This window comes from Diadema setosum, chromosome 18, assembly GCF_964275005.1.
Source record: "Diadema setosum chromosome 18, eeDiaSeto1, whole genome shotgun sequence".
Taxonomy (NCBI): Eukaryota; Metazoa; Echinodermata; class Echinoidea; order Diadematoida; family Diadematidae; genus Diadema; species Diadema setosum.
Window position 1 is genome coordinate 3,943,812 of NC_092702.1, and position 21,642 is coordinate 3,965,453.

Below are 21,642 nucleotides of genomic sequence, written 5' to 3' on the forward strand. Positions count from 1 at the left end.
TTCACAATTTGACACCGAGGCTATCGTATATGCACTAATGCCTGTCTGTAAATCTAATGCGATCAAAATCAGGTAGCAGTATTTTTTTGTGTTAAATTCATGGCCCAAACGTTATATGCGAAATTCACAAAAATTAAACCATTGAGGAATAACAGCTTTTACAGTATCTACATGGTGAACATAATAAAAATGAACCGCGACATACCTTGCTGCTTGCATAGACTGCATTTCTCTGTCCACCAACACCCTCAGACGAGCTAACCTTTGACCTTTCTGGGTGGCCAGGAAGGGCAAGCTGTCGTGGCGGGGGATGCAGAGGGGTTGGCTGGTCATGGGGTTGCCAGCCGTCGGGCGGAGGATGGTGTTGAGAAGGAGTGAGGTGATTCCTCTCACAGCCAAGCAGATGAGTTCACTTTGCTCAATCTCCTCCTGCGAAATCCACAACCGGGAAAAATTGGCAAATATTTTCTGTTGAGTGACAGTATGAACTCCAGAAGGGAAAATACATGGTGTTGACATATCTAGAAAAAAAAAATGCATTCCATCCATCTCAACTTTGACTTTGTTATGCAATCTCTATTAAAAACAGATGAAGAAGAGACCCACAGGTCTAGTGCTCACCTGAGCAGCGCACTTGGCCTTAAATGTCATTCCAACTGAAGTAAACTCAGTCTTGGGATTCAGGGATTGCTGGAGGCCCCTTGGGCCACATCCTCCCAATCTGGGGTATTTGGGACCTGCGTATGGGGTCCCCTGGGGTCACCACCATCATTTGTACAATTTATAGCCCCTTTCCTCACAGATAATTCCTTCCAAGCTTGGTCAAAATCTAGGCACCTGCCACTTTCATGATGAAGACGAAAATGTCAAAAGGAATGAAAATTAGCTATTTAGGGTATTTGGGCCCCAACCAAGGGGCCCTCTTGGGGCACAAAGACGATTTGTGCAAACCATGATCCCCTTCCTCCCAATGATGATTCCTGCTAAGTTTGGTCAAAATCTGGAAACCTGTTCTCTGGAAGAAGATGAAAATGTCAAACAATTTGAAAATTAGCTCATACATCCTTTTTGGCCAGTGACAGTTTAAATATCAAACTTCTTTTTTTTTTCTTTTTGACCAATACCAAATGTCTCAATATTCAGCCAGATTACCTCAATAAGTAGCTTTCTCAGTTTCCATTTCTGTGCCTGTTTTACCATCACATGGTGACAGATCACACATATATAAAATACTGCCAGGTAATATCCACCCCATGCCTGCAGGATGCTTTGAGCATTCCTCTCTCATTGTTGACGGCCACAACTCACCTCCCGCATGACTTCCTCGGGGTTCTCTGCTGGGTTGAGAAGTCCAAGCAGGGATGCCCAGGTCTCTTCAAACTGGCAGCGACTCGTCCACCCTATAGGATGAGTTCACAAGATAGATTTAAAAAAAAAAATCTGATCTTCACCATTGAATGCAGAATTCGTCAGCACATAACACCTTGTGCATTGTAACAGAAATGAAAATGTCAAAAATAAAGCAAAATAGAATAAAAACATTTTTTAAAACAAAAACAGGTAAAAGGTAAAATTTCTTTTAAAAAAATCCCTGCTGTTACCAAACTATATGTTTGAATTCTTCTTTCACACACATACAGCCATGTTCTTTGATCCAACACTCTCAGTAATTTCTTCTTTTTTTTTTTTGTACTGAGCTACTGTATGTCTTCTGTTGTAGGATCAATTCTAATAGTCAACGACAAATGTGAAACTTGAGTCAATTTGTTTGGAGTTACATCACTACAGCAATGTCTCTATGCAAGACAGAAAGTGGCATACCGTGAAGAAAAATTCTGTATTCAGTGAGTTTCTGCATAAGTTTGTTTGAAATGCATCTTGCTTATACATGAAGTGGACAAAAGATAAGGTGAAAATAATCACTCTCATTTTAATTTCATCCCAGTCAGGTTGAAATACATCTTCCTTGTGGGGAGGGGAAAAAGTATGATGAAAATCACCACCCGCACTTTCATACTAAAAATGAGGTTAAAGCACATCTTCCTTGTAGAGGGGAAGAGGCAAGGTGAAAAAAATCAAGTTCATTTTCTACCAATGAGGTTGAGGTACATATTCCTGGTACAGGGAAAAATGTAAGGTGCAAACAATCACTCATGTTTATATGTTTAGGCTGAAATACATCTTGCACATAGACTGAAGGGTAAGGTGAAAATCAGTCACTCTTGCTTCCCTACCAATGAGGTTAAATCTCTGGATGAAGCTCCTGAGTACTGCTTTCTCCTTCAGGAAGTCGAGGGGGATCGGAGGCAGGTCGGTCTGGGAGCGCTCCAGCGGGCTGGGGGACCACCCCATCTTCCAGATGAAGGGCGGGGTGCGGGCGAAGCCATTGACCATGGGCAGGCGGGCAAGGCCCACCATGGCCCTCTGCAGGGGTTGGTGGAGGAACTGCGGCGTCTTGGACAAGAGAGCCTGGTGGCCCCTGTGGGAGGAGTCTCCGCTGAGCAGCTCCAGCAGCTCTGAGATGACCTGACACGCCCGGAGACGGTGGTCGAATCCTGGTTGGGGAGGTGGGGGAGAAGGAGATGGAGACATTTCTAAGATGACATCAGTGCATCAATATTTCATGGGTGAGAGAACAAGGGTTCATTCCAATATTCCTTTACTGGTGTATGAAGGTTGAATGACTTTTGGAAGAAAACTACCATCAAGCCTTCGCAGATGACAATGATGTACTAGCTAGTAAGGCCAAGTAAAAAAAGAAAGTAGTTTCTCGTCCAGGTTTTTTGAGCAAGGCGATGAGGGAGGTCCTTACTATTTGATATCTTACTATTTTTTCGAGGATTGTCAAAATGAAAGTAATATGTGTTTCTCGTCCGGTAATTCTGAGAAAGGTAACGAGAGAGGGCTTTACTATTTTCTATATCCAATTTATGAAATGAAATATCACTCTGCTAGCTGTGTTATGAGAGACCAGGTCCCAAGTGTATGTCTTGCCTGCACTCTGTGCATTTTCAAACAAAATAGTTATATGTACCATACCTGAAATGAAACTTCATGCATGCAGAAATACATTTGCTTTTTCTTTCCACTACAGATGTCAAGGGAAAATGACCATCTTAAAACTGGTATTTAGTGTTGTAATGGCATTTCTGATACCAGTGTACTTGCAATTCTGATGTATTGTCCTATTAATTGAAACAGGTACAAAACATGTCTTTCAACAAATGTACGACTGAAATAAATTCCATGATATTCAAAACACTGCTTTATTTATCATTGGTGTTTGTGACTTTTTGTGTCCACACAGCTGGTATGTATCTGCATTTCTTCACAGTACAATTGTAGCACATTCAACTGGAAACTGGCTTGTACAATTGCAGATGGATGTCAAAATGATACTGATATGGCATTATAGCATTAAACATTTAAAGATGTTTCTTCATGTACTAAAAAGACATTTGATAATCACTCATCATTTGGATGATGAATGATTGTATACCACACTACAGATGATACGACTCACGGCCGTGTCCGTGAATTTACATCGTAAAGAAAAGTATCCCGCAGAAATACGAGACAAACCAGAATCCGTGGAAAAGTTATTTATTTTGTAGATACACCCATTTAATAATTCTACATTTGCTGGAAAAGCGCATTCATTTTATCTTCAAAATATAACAATACATCGCTGTCGGATGCAACGTTACAGAGCAGAGTGTACGGGCCTCTACACAGCTACAGACACGCACACTTTGCCAATAAACGGTGCGGCACGGCCACTGCATTACCGTACCTTCCGACACTGCACGCACATGCACATAGTCACAATGACAGGAAAATGTATACAAACTCCATACAATCCTCACAAGCATTTGTACAGTACAATTCATCCGCTTAAAATATGAGAAACGGGGAAAAATACGAACAATGCGCAAAATACGCGTGGAATATCAGCGATTGTTCGCAAAAATGTTGCCGCTATCGCGTTCACGACGTACCGAGTGCGCTGTACATCACAGCCCAGGCCCGCCCGCGGCCCGCCCATCCAACTACAGTTCGACTGCTTTGTGGAGCAGTGTGAAATGCATGCGTTATTACATACGCACTACAGAAGCTACAGCTGTACTATCGTACAGCTAAGTAGAGGACGCAAGGCATAATTAGAAATGAGACATCACCATTGGTAGGTGAATATTATTGTTAATTTCTTTTTTTTTCGGCGGCCGAAAAAATAGTAAATATCAAAAAAGTCGATTCGGCAACTGAAAATCGATGCGGACAGGGAGCGGGCTGGGACGAGAATTATGAATTTCTTAGTATTTTCAGCGCCATTTTGAAAATAGTAAATAGTAAAAAAATCGATGCGGCGGCCAAAATCGATGCGCGCGAGGACGAGAAACTGGTTTCTTTTTTTACTTGGCCTAATACATGAAAAGTTGATTTTGAATGTCATGATACATGAGAGACAGTTTCATCATTCAGCTGGGAAAAACTTATAAATCATGACAATACAGACATACCAATGCTTTTAACACTGCCATCAGGCACATTATCGAAATCAAGAAACCTAACATAGTTGATACACTTGTTTCATCCAATTCTAATACAGAAGCGACAATGCTGATTATGCCAACAAGAAGGGAACTGCATGTAATCTGGTAAATTATGCCTTAAAAAATAACAGCAAAAAGAAATGGATAAGTCAAGACACAATTCTTTCTTACAAGATGAAAGAAACAGGTTTCATGGCATTTGCATTTCAATTCTATGCCTGACTTTTAACAAATAATGAGTGATAAAGTAATGGCTACATCCTTCCCCTCACAACAATGATCCAATTCAATGACACAAGATTTCTGTCAGTATCACTTACCTGGGCTCAGTTCCTGTTTCTTCTCTGATACCGGCAGGTCGACCTCTTCATGGTCTTCTTTAAAGACTTTTCCTTCAATAAATAATTTCAACAAGAAAGACTGCTCAACAATGGCATAAGAAAATAAACAAATCGATTATACTGTAATCTTCAGTAGAATATGATGAGAACTCGATTTTCCACAGTCGAAAGGGACATTATAATCTGAAAGGAGAGAATTTGGATTTGACAGTGCTGCAAGTGTCAAATGTATTCTTCATGATATATACACTTTTTTTTTTTTAAAGTCATATTCAGTTCTCATCAAAACATAAAATTTATGCCATCTTAGCCTATTCAATTGCTCACAAATTAAGATACTGTTCAGAGTTTTACTCTAAGGAACTCACCCGATTGTATGAGGTGATACAGGCAGCCAATGGCAGAGCAGACCCAAGTCATGTGATCTGCTCCACCAATCACAGTGAAGAAGTCCGTCTGCTGGAGAACCTCAGCGACACATTCGATGGAATGCAGGACTTGTGTAGAGAAGATCGTTTTACCCTCCGATATACTCCAGCTTACCAACTGTGTGTGACAGAGGAGGCAAAAATATTAACCCTTTCTGTACCAGCAACTTTGGGCAATATGTACAACACTATGAGGTTTCCAGTGCTAATAGGCATTCAAAGTGCACAAAGGGGCAACTTGAAATGTATACAGTATCTATCAGAGATGTGATGCCATCATGCCATGTGCCATATTTGAGTCAACTGGTCTGCCATTGCTACTTTCTATCATCACTTTCATTTTAGCCATTGACATAAATGTTTGATTCATACTGTTTTATACGTGTAGCACATTGTAGAGGTGAAATGTGCAAAACTAATAACTGGCTGTTATGCAGGATACCAATTTACTCACAATCTGTATTGCAGGAAAAAAAAAAAGAAGAAAAAATGCCAGAGAGATTATTCTGTAATGAAGGGAAAGAAATTGTAGCTTTGATCTGATTGGTTTCTCTAAATCTGAATATTAAAATCGACACAGCATTGATAGTGAAGCCTGACCAAGTATGTCAGATGTAACTGCAGTATCTAAACTCTCTGAACTTGCCAAAAGCTGAAAACCTTTGCATGAAATCGGTCTTGGGTACAAAATATAATGAGCCATTACAATCATGACACATACCGTACCTATTAATTAGTGATGAATCATTTGTCTCATGTTATTACTTGTAACTGTACATAATGCTGGCAAATAACCTCAAACATTTTTTGTGCTATGGACTTTGAACAGTAAGTACAAAACTATATCAAGGTTTCTGTGCTGATCAGCACTAAAGGCACACAAAGGGTTAAATTTGTATTTTTCAAGACTTTATTGTATTACTGAGCATCCTAAATGTGTTCTCACTAACCTCCAATGATGTAATTGCTAGGCAAAGGATGCTATCCATGGCCCCTTTGTTTACTTCTAGCTTCAGCGTTCGGCTGGCAACAAAGTACTGCACGAGGGCGGCCACGACGTCGTTCAGCTGGTCGCACCAGTCGCTGTCCCGGAAGCACTCCATCATCTTGGCATGATAATCCCGAGCGGAGCGGCTCTCCGCGTCGGGCTCCAGGACCTGGTGCGGCTGCGGCACGAGGGTGGCAAACTCCTTCACGTGCAAGAGGAGCACCTCTGCCGCTGCCCGCAGCAGCGGGTCCACGGGGGCCTGCTGGAGGGGGCGGTCGCCACCCGGCAACGGAGCCACGCCGGCAGGGGTGGACTCCTCGGACGGAGTCTGGGAGGGTAGGTGATCTGGGGCACCCACTTGGGTGCGTGCCACGCCCAAGCTGATACAGTCAGCCAACAGGGTGTGGTCAAATTCCTGCCAACAGACCAGTGGAAATGTAAATGGATCTTCACACAAGAATCCTCTTTTTATCAAACTATAATACAACCGATAATTGCATACCACATTCAGCATATTCGACGTATTATTCAGCATATATTCAGCACACAGTTAATACAAGAATCATCTTTTTTTTATCAATCTATGATACAATTGATAGCTGCATATCACATTGAGTGGCACTGTGACTGACAACAAAGTTTGATTATAAGTTCTGGGCCCCACTTTGGTGAGCCCTTTAAATGATTTTCCCAAATACGAAATTACAGTTTCTACCGTAGAAGGTGGGAGACAAGCAATCAACCATGAGTATCTTAGATGTAACTATTGTATCTACACTCGCTGAACCTGCCCAAAATTACAAACCTCTTGATGAAATGGGTCTTGTACACAAAAACGATGAGTCAACATAAACATGACCCAATTCTCACGACTGCAACATTCATGCTGCAAAGAAGTCTATTTCAAGTGGAATCATGTACATAAAACACCTGAGTTACAAATGTCATATTTTACTTATACTTAAGATCTCTCACAAAGTCCAGTGGAATATATCAATTCATTCTGATCTGTCATTTTTAAACTTTGAGAGAATACTATAAGTACCTGGTGCAGTATTATCCATACCTTAATAATAACAAATTCAATAAACAAACCTCGAGACATGCACAGGTAGCTTTAATACCATTGCAGCCTAAATCTTTTTATTCATCTACATCTTTTTCAGAAGAATTTCTTGGGGAAAACATAAATCAGTGATTATCAGTTAGATATAATTTTGCAGGTCCCGCTCACCTCATTGGTCATTATAGCCATGATGTCATCGTACCCCAGTCTTGACAGCAGGCTAGCACACTCCCTGGCTGATGTCGTCATGGTATTGCCATAGCAACAGGATTGCACTATAGACAGGAACCACTCCTAACAAAGAGCGTGATTGAAACATCAAACATTACATCACTTCAGTTCTGTTCCATATTGTATGAAACGAAATGGTGTTGTCAATTACTACTGCATGTTTTTGACAGTGAGAGACAAGATGTGGATGGCACTTTTTTGCAATCTACTGGGGCCTGTCCCACAAAACTTGTCATCAGTGACAAGTTGTCATAGATGTGACAAGCTACTGAAATCCTTGCAGCTGATTGGCTGAGAGCAAATTTGTCATAGAAATGTGGCAGTTGTCACTGATGACAAGTTTTATGAAACGCCCCCCAGGTGATCAACTTGTAAAAATTGCAGAAAGCCTTTTATGGTATTGAAACAAGAGCAGGGCCCTGTTGCATAAAAATAAGAAATCAAGAATAAGTCATAAAATCACACAAACATCAGGCATCAGCCAATTACAATTGAGCATTCAGAGATGTATGTTTGATTGTCTGACTTACGTTTGATTTCAACTTTCATGCAACAGAGCCCAGGTTACATAATTCATTGATCATCTGATGGCATCCATTTGCTTGGAATAGAAGAGTTCCCACAGATTACAGTGCATGGATCCTGTTTATTGTCTTCTTACACTGTACCTTGTCTAGGATGACTTCGTTCAGGTCTTTTGGCAGGTCACTCGGAAGGTCAGGGGGTGAAGGGGTGGGCTCCTCCACTGTCAAGTCAAACTTCAGCCGGTTCAGCAGCGACATCAGTCTCTGGTACCTACATGTGGTATATGATCAGATAGAACATTCATGAGATGTTGAGACAACAATCTCTATCTTTGGGTATTTCAATCCCATTCAAATACAATGTAAATGCTACATGCACCAGCATCAGTAATGTACTCCATCTATTGAAACACATAGACCAACTCATTTGTAATATGTGTCAGTAACAACATGTATTTGCTGTACAGTTAAACTCGCCTAAGTCGACATCGCATATGTCGAATAATCGCGCAAGTCGATGATTTTAAAAAGTCCCGATTTTTCCCCATTGACTTACGTGTATTAATTCACTCACAAGTCGAATTTTGTAAGTCGAATACTCGCCTAAGTCGATGAAATTCTAAGAACACTTTCACGGAAAAACCATTAAATTCACTGTGCCTAAGTCGAATAAGATCTTATTGTGCAATAAATCACTGTCAAAATCACGAGACGCCAGTTTTTGTTTACATAAGAACTAGCCCGACCAGACAGGTGACAAAAAAATGATCTAAAGTATCAAAATTCAAAGCGATCGCATGCGATTGTTGAACTCTCTTCGTGTTTGGAGGTCCGCTGGTCCAGCCCTGTCGCGCTAGCGCTACGTACGTACAGCGACTCGGCTGTTGTGCGTACAGCGGCTGGGCTGTGTATAGTCTGTGTATGTTTGCAGTCTGCGCTGTGCAGTGGATGGATGAAGCTGCTGAGTTTTCAAAGCGGAAAGAAGGGGGAAAGTTACGGGCACGGGTAAATCAGAATTACACCTCTACACGCATTTCAAGCCACGGTATGGTAAACTGGAATCAATCACTGCTCAAGTATCGTTCATATTCACTTCCCCAAGGTTTAATAAGGGTGTAAAGTAATCGGACCTGTGCCAATGCTAATGGACTGTCCATGCAAAGTTAGCCGCGACCCTGCCGCGCCTGGCGACCCGTGCTGCGGCACACCACCTCTCCAGCTCTCGGCTCCAGAGTAGACAACATACATACGTACATTTATACATAATGTACGTGTGGTTTAACTGATGTTAAGTCGATTTTTTTCGACTTAGGCTTTAGCCACAAGTCGAAAATCGCCTAAGTCGATGTGTTTTGCTCAGTCCCGAGAAGATCGACTTATGCGAGTTTAACTGTATAAGATCCGTTTATCTTTCTATTCTGCCACATTGTTCTATCTTATTGTTTTTCATATTTTGATATTGTTTAATTAAAACATTTCAAGTTACAGCCTTTGACTGAGGAAAGTTCTTTTATTCCCATGTTAAAGAATGGATATACACAAGGAGATGCAGGCAGAGACAAGTTTAATATATAATCTAGTTAATAACAAACTGTATTCATAACTTAATACAAATAAAATTCATGAAAAAAACAAGTTTCACTGCAATTCCTGACTCACTATTGACTTGGGTATAATCAATTTCCAATAGGATAAGTAATTAATCTACATTGTATGTAGGTAAGCAGGAATGTCTAGTTGGGCCAACAGATAAACTTACAAACTGACCATAATTCCATTTATTTTCTTGGTGTGCTTTGTTGCCGGAGTACCCTAATCTATCATAGTAGCCATGCCTCTGAATCACAGTAGCTAAATGCTTTGGCAATGAAAAATCTGCACTTGAGTTTGAAAGTACATTGGATAAAACAATCTATATTTCTCTGTAAGTCTAGTGTGATCTTTAACAAAGTAGCAAAACTCACTTTTGGGCTATCCTGTTGGTCACCATGAACTGCTCCAGCTTGGCCACATCCTCGTGGCTGAGCTGACCGCGGCAGCTGGCGTCCACTCTCTCGGCCAGCAGCATCTCCACCCGTTGGCAGGCCAGACCGCCGGTCACCCGCGCAACCGACTGCCAGTGGGTGTGGAGGAACTTCTCCACCAGGAGGGTGAGCAGCATGCCTGGACACAGCCAGAGATGTGAAATGGAGAGAGAAAAACTTGAAGGGGACTCATATCATTATTGATAAAGTGATACAGTGGAAGTGTAAGAGATATGACCAATGATCAGATGTAACACACAGGTAATCAGAGAGATAAAGATCGAAAGACAGAAAGACAGACAGGCAAACAGACAGACAGAAAGAAAAGACACAGACAGACAGACAGACATAACTAGGTAGTAAGCAAGAGAGAGAGAGAGAGAAAGACAGACAAAGTACTTGTGGAGGTAAATACAGAAAAGACTACGTAGAAAAGGGAACACACGACAGTAGACAGTTTCCTTTTCAAGTAACTTGAAAACACTGGGAGCTTAAGATGACAAGAATACTTATTGGTTTTTAAATAACATTTGGTCATCTCAGTAATGAAAATAATATGAAAGAAACAAACAGACTTACACTTGGCAAAGATGACGCTGACAGACATAATATCTTTTTTCAATTGTGTGTAAATGTTCTTTGGAAATTTAAAGGGCAATTCATCAGCAAATACTTGGTTCTTTAGTCATCACTATTTCACAAAAGGCAAAGCTTCACACTAAAAAAAGTTAAAAGCAATGCTATCGCAATGATCCTCTTTCTATTATTACAAATTCAAACACACAAAAAATCTCATCTTAGAAATAGGACACATTTTGCTCTGCTGACATTCCAATGTGCTTCAGTTCGTTGAACTCACCAGACTGTGTGAGGTGAATGCCCTCAAGTAACCTTAGTGTCTGTCTGACCAGGCAAGGGTTGTTCATGTGGCTGAAGCGAATGTTTATTGCACGCAGGAAGAGGCCGCTGGCAGCTGAGTTGCGATGAATTGCACTGCATGGAAGAATATCCAGTATTGGGAGTAAGATACCAGTGGGTTGAATAACTACCAAAGTTTTCACAAGATGACTTACAAATAGAAAAAAAAAGGCTGATATGCTGTGTATACACCCAACCAAATGTCCTTTTCAATACAATTTCAGCATGAACAACTCGATCACACAGATACGAATCCCATTCAATCCAAGACTCACTGAGGGAGGCAAATTCCATTGCGTATTGAGTAGTATAAATCCCTGCGAGAAGTGTGCAAACCTAGAGCTAAGTGATCATGAGTCATCACATGCATAAAATTTACTCTGCCAGCAGAGACTTGAACCAGTGACCTTAAGATTGAAGTCCCTGATCCTATCCACTGAACCACAGAGGCTTGATATTTCATCTTCTTGGATTTAGTTTAGTTGAACTGTGAGATCTGGGTGATACAATGTACATTACGCTGCTAAAAAGTAGTTTGCAACTTCAAGTACATGTACCTTACAAGATCCTGGACCGGGAGTTCATAGGACAGCTGGACGATGTCATTGACATGATTCACCACCAACCAGGTGAGAGGCTCCGCATCTGCTTGGTTCTCACACTGTGTATACAAACAAACAAACAAACAAACAATCAAGAAAACAATGAATTAAACATGGGAAATTGACATATTAATTGCATGCATTAGTTTGAAAAAAACATCAGTAGAAAGAAGGGGTGAATAAAAACTACTAATATAACAACTTAATTTGTATGTTACCAAAATAACGATAGAAGCAGAAACACTGATATCTCACTGCTAACCTGAATGATGTTAATTAAATATTGTACACAATGAGCAAGAGATCTGCTGCAGTAATACAATGATTTCTATGAACTCATACATGTCCTTGTATTCGATCATATACTCACATTGCCATGCATAGAAGAGACATACATGACCTCCACCTGCCTATATACAACATATCACTCAGTACAATGACATAATATATACAGGTATCTATTAAGATTTCTCCTCTGTCATGTCAAAGACATCTATAAACCCCTTCCTTCCGTGATGCCATTTTGTCTTTAAAAAAAAAAAGGTGACAATATTTCATATGGTATCTTTGAAGACAGCATGCTAGGTTCAACATGCATCACACTTTTAAATGCCATTTTTTTTTTTTTGTTGAAAATCCTTAACTGTATCAAACTATTAGTTCTCACATGCAGGCGAGTGTCAGGCACCTCAGCCTATTAAAATCTCTGCACTTGATGGGTTGGTCAAGCGGTCATCCACACTCACCACATAGTCGCAGAAGAGGACCAGGGCTCCCTGCTTGACCACCTCCTCGGAGCTGGACAGCGGGAGCTCTGGACTGGTCTCCAGGTTGTCCAGACTGCCCGAGGAGAGCGACTTGGAGAGAGGGGGTCTCCTGGGGGTGTGCAGGATCTGGGTCCACCACTCCGTTGAGTCAAAGTTTAGCAACAGCAGCAGCTGCAAAAGGTCAAGGTGAAAGAACAGTCAGGGTTACTACCATATTTTTTTTTTTTTTTGGGGGGGGGGTAGGGGGGTTGGCGTGCCTGGAATGGGTTGCATCAAATCAGTCACATGATACTGAAGAATATGTGACAAGATTTATCAACAAACACTGGTTAAGAAAAGAACATAAATGAGTTTTAAATAAACAATAAAAAACACACAAAATGAAAACATTAACCCAAATATACCTCTTAGAACAGAATTTAGAACTCACATCAACAGCATCCCATTGTGAACATAATTATGATGTTAACCATGGATATCCCTTTCCCCTATCATCATATGAGCCATAGGGAGGGAGAGAGAAGAGAAGGAAGACTTACATATTTGCAAGTAATCATCTAATAGAGGAAGACAGAGTGTAATCTGAGAGGCTACCTGTGGCTGTTAACCCATTGAGGACGAGTCCAGAGAATACTCGGGTAGGTGTATATGGGAAATTTGTGTTACAGCAAAATCAGTCTGTCCTCAAAAGGTTAAGTATCACTCCATGACCTTACTCACCTGACACCATTGTAGCACTAGTACTGGGTCGGTCTGAATCAGTGAGTGGAATGCCTGGTTGAGTTGGTCCAGAGAGAACCAGCACTTGGACTGCTGGGGTCTTGAGATGAGACTAGTCATCACCATGCCAACCTTTCTAAATGCCCCTGGAGGATTAAAACCAATACAAGAGCATCACATGTCATGAGCAGAGGTTAAAGGGATGGTACAGTATTGGTGAAGATGAGAATTGGGCTGTTAACTTTTTGCGAGATACCAAGAAAACACTTATGATATAGTACAGAGCACACCATTTTAAGAGGAATTCAAAGTTTATTTGATGAAAATCGGGTTTAGAATGACTGAAACATCCAAAAACAAAGTAAAACAAAGCGATCGTAATAAAGTGTGGGTCCCACACTTTATTAGAATCGCTCTTTTTGGATATCTCAGCCATTTCAAAACCAATTTTTATCAAATAAACGTTGAATTTCTCATAGAATTACATGCTCTTTCATATTTCATAAAAGGTTTCTCATTATCTCGCTAAAAATGTTAGAAACCTGAAATTAGGTCTCAACCAAAACTGTATGATCACTTTAACATTTCTAGACTTCCAGAGCAGTTATCTGCTTGACAAACAGACAATCAATTTGCTCACATCACTTTTTAGCCCTTGAAGGACTGGACACAGAAAACGGTATTACTGTTTTACATTAAAAATAAATCACTTACGCTAAACACTGAAATACTACACAGAGAAATATCACCTTTCACTAAATGCCTATGGAATATAGCACTACAATAGATTAAACCTATCAAATGTCAGGTATCCAAATTCATTGTAGTACACAATGGAATCAGTCATTTCCTCAGTAATCACTGCTGATACTGGAGCAAACAACACATAATTAGTACAGAAAGCTGTATCAAAATGTACTACATTATGTATAATGATGCATAAAAATATATATGATGACATCATGTTGATGTTTTCTTTAATTTTGATATATCATATATTGAAAATGGAACTAAGAAATAAAATTTAAATGAACTAAAATGCCAGATGGTGCTGTTGTTGAATATCACAGTTACATCGGGTTATAAAGTACTGAAGTAAGATGTCACAGGTATTTATCGCCATGGAAACTGATTCTAAACAACCTCATTTAGTCCGAATATATGTGAACACAGAGCAGTTGCCATCACGTTCCTCCCCTATTCCAACCACCACCAGCAGCCTTGTGCAAGGATGTCTCGTTTGGAAAGGGTGCTAAGCTATTGAACAAAAGACTGCGACATCATCATTTTGGTATTTGATAGAAGTACACTGACCTGATTTGAACATGTGTGTCATGGAGAGGAGGAGTCTGGACAGCTCCTGGGGAAGATAGTCATGTGACTTGTCACCTGACAATGCCTGTATGGAGCTCTTGGCCCGTATATTCTGTACTGCAGTGACTGTGAATCCCACCACTTGAAGAAGGAATCTAGAAGGAGAGGGGAAAGGGTCATGCAATCAGATAAAAGGCATTCCCATAATGCACTTTGGCAGCAGTCAAGCCCTGGTGCTTGCCATGGTCTTTTCTGATGTACATCACTTTTACAACAACAAATGTAAGGAATAGAAGATGCTGCATAACCCTCTGTGTGCTTTGAGTACCGATTAGCACAGAAAACCCCCACAGCATTGTACACATTGGCCAAAGTCCCTGGCATTGAAATGGCTAAGACTGTTACGGCTTAATTTCAGAAATATTAAAACTTCACTGCCAGGTATGAGTGCTTCAGTACGAATTGTGTGTATAAGGGACATTTAACTGTGGAATTGCTTAACCCACAAGGCACAGTCAAGTGGATTTAGACTAGATTCCATAGTTACTGCATGCGCATTATTCCTACTGATGCACGAAAAGACACGCGCGTCATCCATTCTGTAAAACATGGACAAATTTATGCCTGAAATTCATTGTTTTAATTGTATTTCCAATAATAACTGATGCTTGGCAAACTTACTACATGTACATGCATTTCTTTTTGTCTTGCCATACAGTTCAGCCAGCGATCAAGTTACCCCTAGAGCGCGATCAGGGGCGATCAGTAATCGCATAAGCGATCGACTGATTGTATGCAATTCGGCATACAATCGATTGATTGCGACATATGATTCGGCACGCCGTACACCGGGGTACCGTTGTAACCCGGGGTACCGCGTTGTACAGCGCCATCTCATGCCCATTATTTTATAATGCGTATCCGAATTCAGATACGCCGATTCCGAATTCGGATACGGCAAAGTCGTAGCAATGAACTAGCACCATAGGTGTTTTTCGAAGTACACTTGCATGCATTAATTGTTGCATAATCACAAATAAGAAAACATTTTTGAGCATAATAATACTAAAAAATATTTTGACACATTTTTTGGTAAGCCAGGGTACAGCGCTGAAAAAAAAATAATTAATTCAACAAAATGGCAAATTTTCATTTGGTACCCCAGGGTACCAAATATTGCATCATATCGCGTATGCGATCACTGATCGCCCGTGATTGCGATCTAAGCGGAACTTGATCGCTGGCTCAACTGTAGGTGCACTTCCATGTACAAACACCTGCCATGTACACAAACTCTCTCGCTACAAATGCACAACAGCATGTCTACAGTGTCAACGTCAGTGATCACAATGACTTTTTGATATCAAATGTGCTGCCAGTAAAAAACAAGGAAAAGTAGAAATTACGCGGTGCGTAATATATGTCCCCGCCGGAAGTAGCATTCAGTAGCAAAATGTACAATATAGGTAAAAAGATGAAGGTCAAAGGTCAAAGAGGTCAAAGGTCAAAATTCTATGTAGAAGTTTTGAAGCCCTCACCTAGTGCCATCACATAAAGCAAACGGAATCGAAATCGGGTTAGAAATTGCGAAGGAGTAGCATTTTGTAGCCAATGTACAATATAGGTAAAAAAATCAAGGTCAAAGGTCAAAGAAGTCAAAGGTCAAAATTCTGTGTAGAAGTTTTGAAGCCCTCACCTAGTGCCATCACATAAAGCAAACGGAATCGAAATCGGGTTAGAAATGGCGAGGGAGTAGCATTTGGTAGGAAAATGTACAATACAGGTCAAAAATCAAGGTCAAAGGTCAAAGAAGTCAAAGGTCAAAATTCTGTGTAGAAGTTTTGAAGCCCTCACCTAGTGCCATCACATAAAGCAAACGGAATCAAAATCGGGTTACAAATGGCGAAGGAGTAGCATTTTGTAGGCAATGTACAATATAGGTCAAAAATCAAGGTCAAAGGTCAAAGAAGTCAAAGGTCAAAATTCTGTGTAGAAGTTTTGAAGCCCTCACCTAGTGCCATCATATAAGGCAAACGGAATCAAAATCGGGTTAGAAATGGCGAAGGAGTAGCATTTTGAAGCAAAATGTACAATATAGGTCAAAGGTCAAGGTCAAAGGTCACAACTGAAATTCTGTATAGAAGTTTCAAAGCTCCCATGTAGTGCTATCATATAAAGCAAACAGAATCAAAATCGGGTTAGAAATGGCGAAGGAGTAGCATTTTGAACATTTTGATCACACACGGACGCACACACGGACACACGGACGGACACACGGACGGACACACGGACGGACACACGGACGGACGGACACACGGACACACACACGTACGGAGCCCGTTTCATAGTCCCCTGCTCGAACTCGTTCGGCGGGGACAATTAGCGCTCTATTTTAGACCACTGAGATCACAGAATTTTCTCCACCTGTTTTATAAGTCATATTACATGTATAAAGCTTGCGTAGACACAGTAGCACATGCACAGCTATCTAAAGATTATCATTTCAATACCTGGCAAGGACTTCCTCCGGTGCGATGAGGTTGGCATTGAGGGCGTCCTCCTTGGTGTGTTGGGCGTCGAGGACGCAGATGAAGAGGTCAGCGGTCAAGCCCAGCTCCTGGAGCCGAGAGAGGATGGTCTCCTCTTTGGACTGGGTGGTGAGGACTCCTAGGAGGGCCAAGGCCATGGCTAACCAGCGCTGCATTGAGATCACACTGGTCTGGGGAGGGGGGTGGGGAATATTAGAGTGACAGGTAACAAAGGTTAAACCGGGACTGGTGAAAAATTGTTTTGGTAAAGCAGAATGAGGTTAAGTTATATTTCTAATAAAGGTAGTGCAGTGCAGCATTGAGTGTAATTAAGCAGAGTGCATGTTTGTGAGCATTTGTGCATGTCAAAACATCACACACAAGGCTTGTTGTAAATTTTCCTAGTAATCCCAGAGTGCAAAACCAGAAATTGGTGCGTTTGAAATCGCTCAGCATTTTGCTCGGCAAAGACCTTATTATGTATTAACAGAAATAGAGGGTATTCACTTTATTTATAAATTTCCTTGCTTTCATGAAAACACAGACAAATGTAACTGCTTTCGAACTGAACACTGGTAAAGAGCAATAATGTGTATATACTGACAAAGTACTAAAATGCAATCATTTTGAATAGAAGTTTTTACCTGATCATATGGAACCAGGAGAAGAGCTTTGAGAAGGATGTCAACAGGACGGAGTGAGCTAGGGGCCACTGTCCCCAGGAGGTGGTGTAAGGTGTCCAGGGCCTCTAGGCTGTCCAGATTTAGCTGTAATACAAGTAGTACCGACACAAGAAGAAAGAGAGAGAGAGAGATGTGAGAATAAATCTTTGACATATTCAAACTTATTTCAGTACCCATATCCCAAATTTATAAAGAGTATATCCCTCTTTTTTCTCCGGAAGCTGATACAAACTTGAAACTCTTTTTAAATTTGATTCAATTTTGCTGTGTGGCCGCTCAAGCAGCAATGGATGCTTGCAACCATGGGAATGACTGCTTAATGTCCCCTCCAAAGGGCAAGGCAATGATAATCAAGTGCCTTACTGCATAGGACCACAACCATTGCAGCCAGGTGACTTGAACCAAGGACAGAGTGACAATTTTTTTTTTTTAGAGTAAGTGTAACTCTCAGATTAGTCATTTTGGAACATTATTTGCAGCAAAAAATACAAAGATCAAAACCAGTAAAGAACTTACTGTATATTAACATATGGTGTTAGACAGAGCAAACGTGAAAAGATTCATATTGTCACCATTTAATGGCAATAGTCTCATCAGATCACTCGCAATAATTCTCTGGGATACAACAAGAAATAGTCACTCAAGAGAGTCAATCAAGATGATACCATTCTAGTTATTAGAATACATAGTATAAGACTTACCTGTTGTCTGGCCAGTAGGGGAAGAATCATATCGACAACCTGCCTTGATAACCTTTTCCATTTTTCCTCGCTCTCGCGGTGAGCTTGTTGTAAGACTGCCGTGAACATTTCCAGAACCTGAAAATAACAGAATTGTGCATATTAACACATTTAGGTGGATGTAGCGGTAAAAAATACAGATAGGCTGACAAAAAAATGTACACTTTTTGTTGACAATTTGGGCATCTGTACCTGCTGCAGTCAGTGAAGCAGCAAAATACTATTAAAGAACATCAGCAAACGAGAAGAGGCTGTCAACAATATAAATTCCCAACGAGGCAGTGATCTTATCGGCCAGTGCGTAGCACCCTGGTTACTGATTAGTCGTGCGTAGACTGCTGGCGCCAAGCTTGAATGAACATCGCAGAGGTTGCTATGAGCAGGCCTTCCATTGTCAAGAGGTGAGAACTGTGTTACCTCCCCTTGATCACAATTGTGTCAGAAAGAAAACTTTGAAAGCGGTTTTCTTAAAACGCTGATTTCCTAGACCACACAACATGGTCTCTTGAATATCTCTGCAACCGAGTACTTTTATGAGTTGTGTTATATATAAAATTAAAGTGGAAGAGTAAGGGAATAATGTCATGTCATTTTCAGAAAATGGTCCTCCCCCACTTTTGGATCCTTTTGTTGTAGCGGGACACATATGTTTGCATCCAACCATCTCAGGTGGCCAATGTGCCCAGGAGGTAACCCTTTTTCAGTGAGAGTACTCTTGTAATAAATTGACCATCATTATCCTACCCAAGCATCACCTGGTACCACTTTTATACCTAGGTCAGGAGGGACAAAATTGGATCAAACATCTTGGGACAAAGATGTGTACAGTATTAAAGGCATTATTTACCATTTGTAGATGTAGAATTTTAGATGAAACAAAAACCCAGCTTTAGTGCTTCAAAATAGTTCTAAAATGTGAGTTAGGGACAGAAACCACCACTGTAAAAATGTTAATCAGTACAATCAATATTAAGTATTGTTAAATATACAAAATGTGAACAATAGTTATTAATAATAAAATTGTTTCAAGAATAAACCATCTAGTTATGGTTAATCGAGAAAAACATTGATGTCTCCTTACATTTTAGGCTTTATTGCAAAATTTTGTATATGGTAGGATGTTTAGCGATACAACTGAACTACACATTCATCAAATGTGATAACTCAAACATTTTTTTAAATCACTGCTCCCAATGGTAAACAAAACCATTAACCTCAATGCAATTTAAGGAGAGGAACATCAGACAAAGGGGACGGGGGCGGGGTCACCCTCCTCACAGTCCCACCTACCTGGTAGTAATGAATGAGACGGAGCAGCATGGATACCAGCACCTCTCTTTGGGTCTCCAACTCCTTGGCTGATTCCGACTTGTTGCTGGCTCTCAAGATGAACATGTCATGGACCAGGGGCTTGAGAGCAGGAACGACTGAAGAACGAGTGAAACAAAATATCACAATAATGGCAACACTGACACACAATTTTACACTAGGAACTACATGAGAATGCTCAATGCCGGAAAATTTGATTATTTAATTTGATGTGTCTGCTGACTAACAACTCAAGTCTTTGAATAGTCAATCTATGCCAGGCCATAAGGACCTGGTAGCACTGGGACTCATGCTTGACCCAGTTGAATCAATCCTCATTTACTGCCCACTGGGGTACATTCTAAAACCACAAATAGCAATTAATCCCTGTTTTGGTGTGTTCAATGTAATTACAATACTAAAAACACTGATTATTAAAAAAAAAAAAAAATGACAGTCATTCAGATAGAGACCACCTAAATCCACAAACTCAGTCTAGTATAGAGGTATTGGTATTGCTGTTGAGTGCTGCTGTCGAGCTGCACATGCATTGACTGTCTGCAAAATAGCATTATACTATTTGGTACCACAATCAGATAGAGAAAAAAAGAAGAAAAAGATTTACTTGATGCATAATCATTCATTAATTATTGTTTAATATGATCATCAATATAACAAAATCTATTTTCAGAAAGGACTAAAAGTTACTTTCCCCATTCTTTCATAACCCAGGGCACAGCATTAAAAGAAGAAAAAAAAAATAATTCAACAACATAGTGAATTTTAGTTGCTACACCCAAATACCAGGGCCCTGTTTTATGAAGAGTTATAATTGATTATATAGTTGATTTCTATGGTAAGTCTATGGCAGCCTGTGTGGTAAGGAAATTTATAGTTGATTACATCTTTTGATAAAACGGGGCCCTGACGACGCATCTTACTGCAGCCTAAAACAGAGAGCCAACTCACTGTGTGTGGACGCCTGCTGACCGCTAGCCATAATCCCATCACACAGCTGGATAATCTTTGGCATGGCAATGACTGGCTTACTGTGGAATCTCTCGTATGACAGTAGGACGAGGAAGTTGAAGATGTGTGGGATCAGGACCTCATAGCCCCTGATTGGCAGACGATGCAAGGAAAAAGAATTCTAGGGATGAGAACTGAACTCATCTAATTTTAGAGGAACATTTACTACAGAAGTCATCATATTATTGTCATTACTACAATGCCAATTCTGAGCTTTACTGCATACCCTATCTTATAATGGAGAAAGATTGGTTGAAAAAAATTATATCTTCACAAAATTAAAGAATATATCTTTGACAATTTGAGACAAAAATGCTAACTTTAATTTTCAAGAATGTGTTGCCAATTTCAGGATTAGTTATAAATGTTATGATTTACACGTAAAAGTGTTTGATAATTATGCAACCAGCATGAAAAGAAAATAGTGTTGCCAATTTTAGGATGAGTTATATATTTTCTGATTTCTTAGTGTTTGATAATTTTGCAATAGGCATGAAAATGGTAGGTGACCAAAATATGGCTAAAAATTGATAAGAATATTTCATTCCCCATGATGAAATATTAACAATGACTGGGAACAATTATGATACAAACATAGAGCATCAAAGCAAAGAAATACCATTTCTGGTGCCTGATGTTTTGATGATAATAGATATGATGATTATTACTGATGAAGCAGAAGACATTACTGCTCTAAAGTTAAGAAAAGCACTAGTGACTTTTGCAGTATTAAAGATAATAGAAAGTTTTGGTACCTCAAAAGTTTCCCTGAATTTCCTTGTCTTAGTTTGTGTTTCAGGTTAAAGTACCTTTCATATAACTAACACTGTGATCTGACTGTGATGACTGAATGTGACTCGGTCGAGAGGACCTTGGGA

At 40.2% G+C, this 21,642-nt stretch overlaps 1 protein-coding gene across 1 annotated transcript in view; it reads right to left on the minus strand.

Annotated features, from left to right (window-relative positions):
- LOC140241932 (huntingtin-like) overlaps window positions 1-21,642 on the minus strand; it is a 71,259-nt gene that overhangs the window by 17,676 nt on the left and 31,941 nt on the right. Inside the window, exons 29-47 of the mRNA XM_072321678.1 lie at window positions 20,705-20,853; window positions 19,718-19,854; window positions 18,389-18,505; window positions 17,649-17,771; window positions 16,987-17,195; window positions 14,477-14,631; window positions 13,163-13,308; window positions 12,422-12,613; window positions 11,631-11,734; window positions 11,015-11,148; window positions 10,096-10,294; window positions 8,276-8,402; window positions 7,545-7,670; window positions 6,273-6,725; window positions 5,263-5,440; window positions 4,874-4,945; window positions 2,235-2,555; window positions 1,309-1,400; window positions 206-429 (exon numbers count right to left, since the gene is read on the minus strand). Coding sequence (XP_072177779.1) covers window positions 206-429; window positions 1,309-1,400; window positions 2,235-2,555; window positions 4,874-4,945; window positions 5,263-5,440; window positions 6,273-6,725; window positions 7,545-7,670; window positions 8,276-8,402; window positions 10,096-10,294; window positions 11,015-11,148; window positions 11,631-11,734; window positions 12,422-12,613; window positions 13,163-13,308; window positions 14,477-14,631; window positions 16,987-17,195; window positions 17,649-17,771; window positions 18,389-18,505; window positions 19,718-19,854; window positions 20,705-20,853 — 3,258 coding nt within the window. The remainder of the gene's footprint in view (window positions 1-205; window positions 430-1,308; window positions 1,401-2,234; window positions 2,556-4,873; window positions 4,946-5,262; window positions 5,441-6,272; window positions 6,726-7,544; window positions 7,671-8,275; window positions 8,403-10,095; window positions 10,295-11,014; window positions 11,149-11,630; window positions 11,735-12,421; window positions 12,614-13,162; window positions 13,309-14,476; window positions 14,632-16,986; window positions 17,196-17,648; window positions 17,772-18,388; window positions 18,506-19,717; window positions 19,855-20,704; window positions 20,854-21,642) is intronic.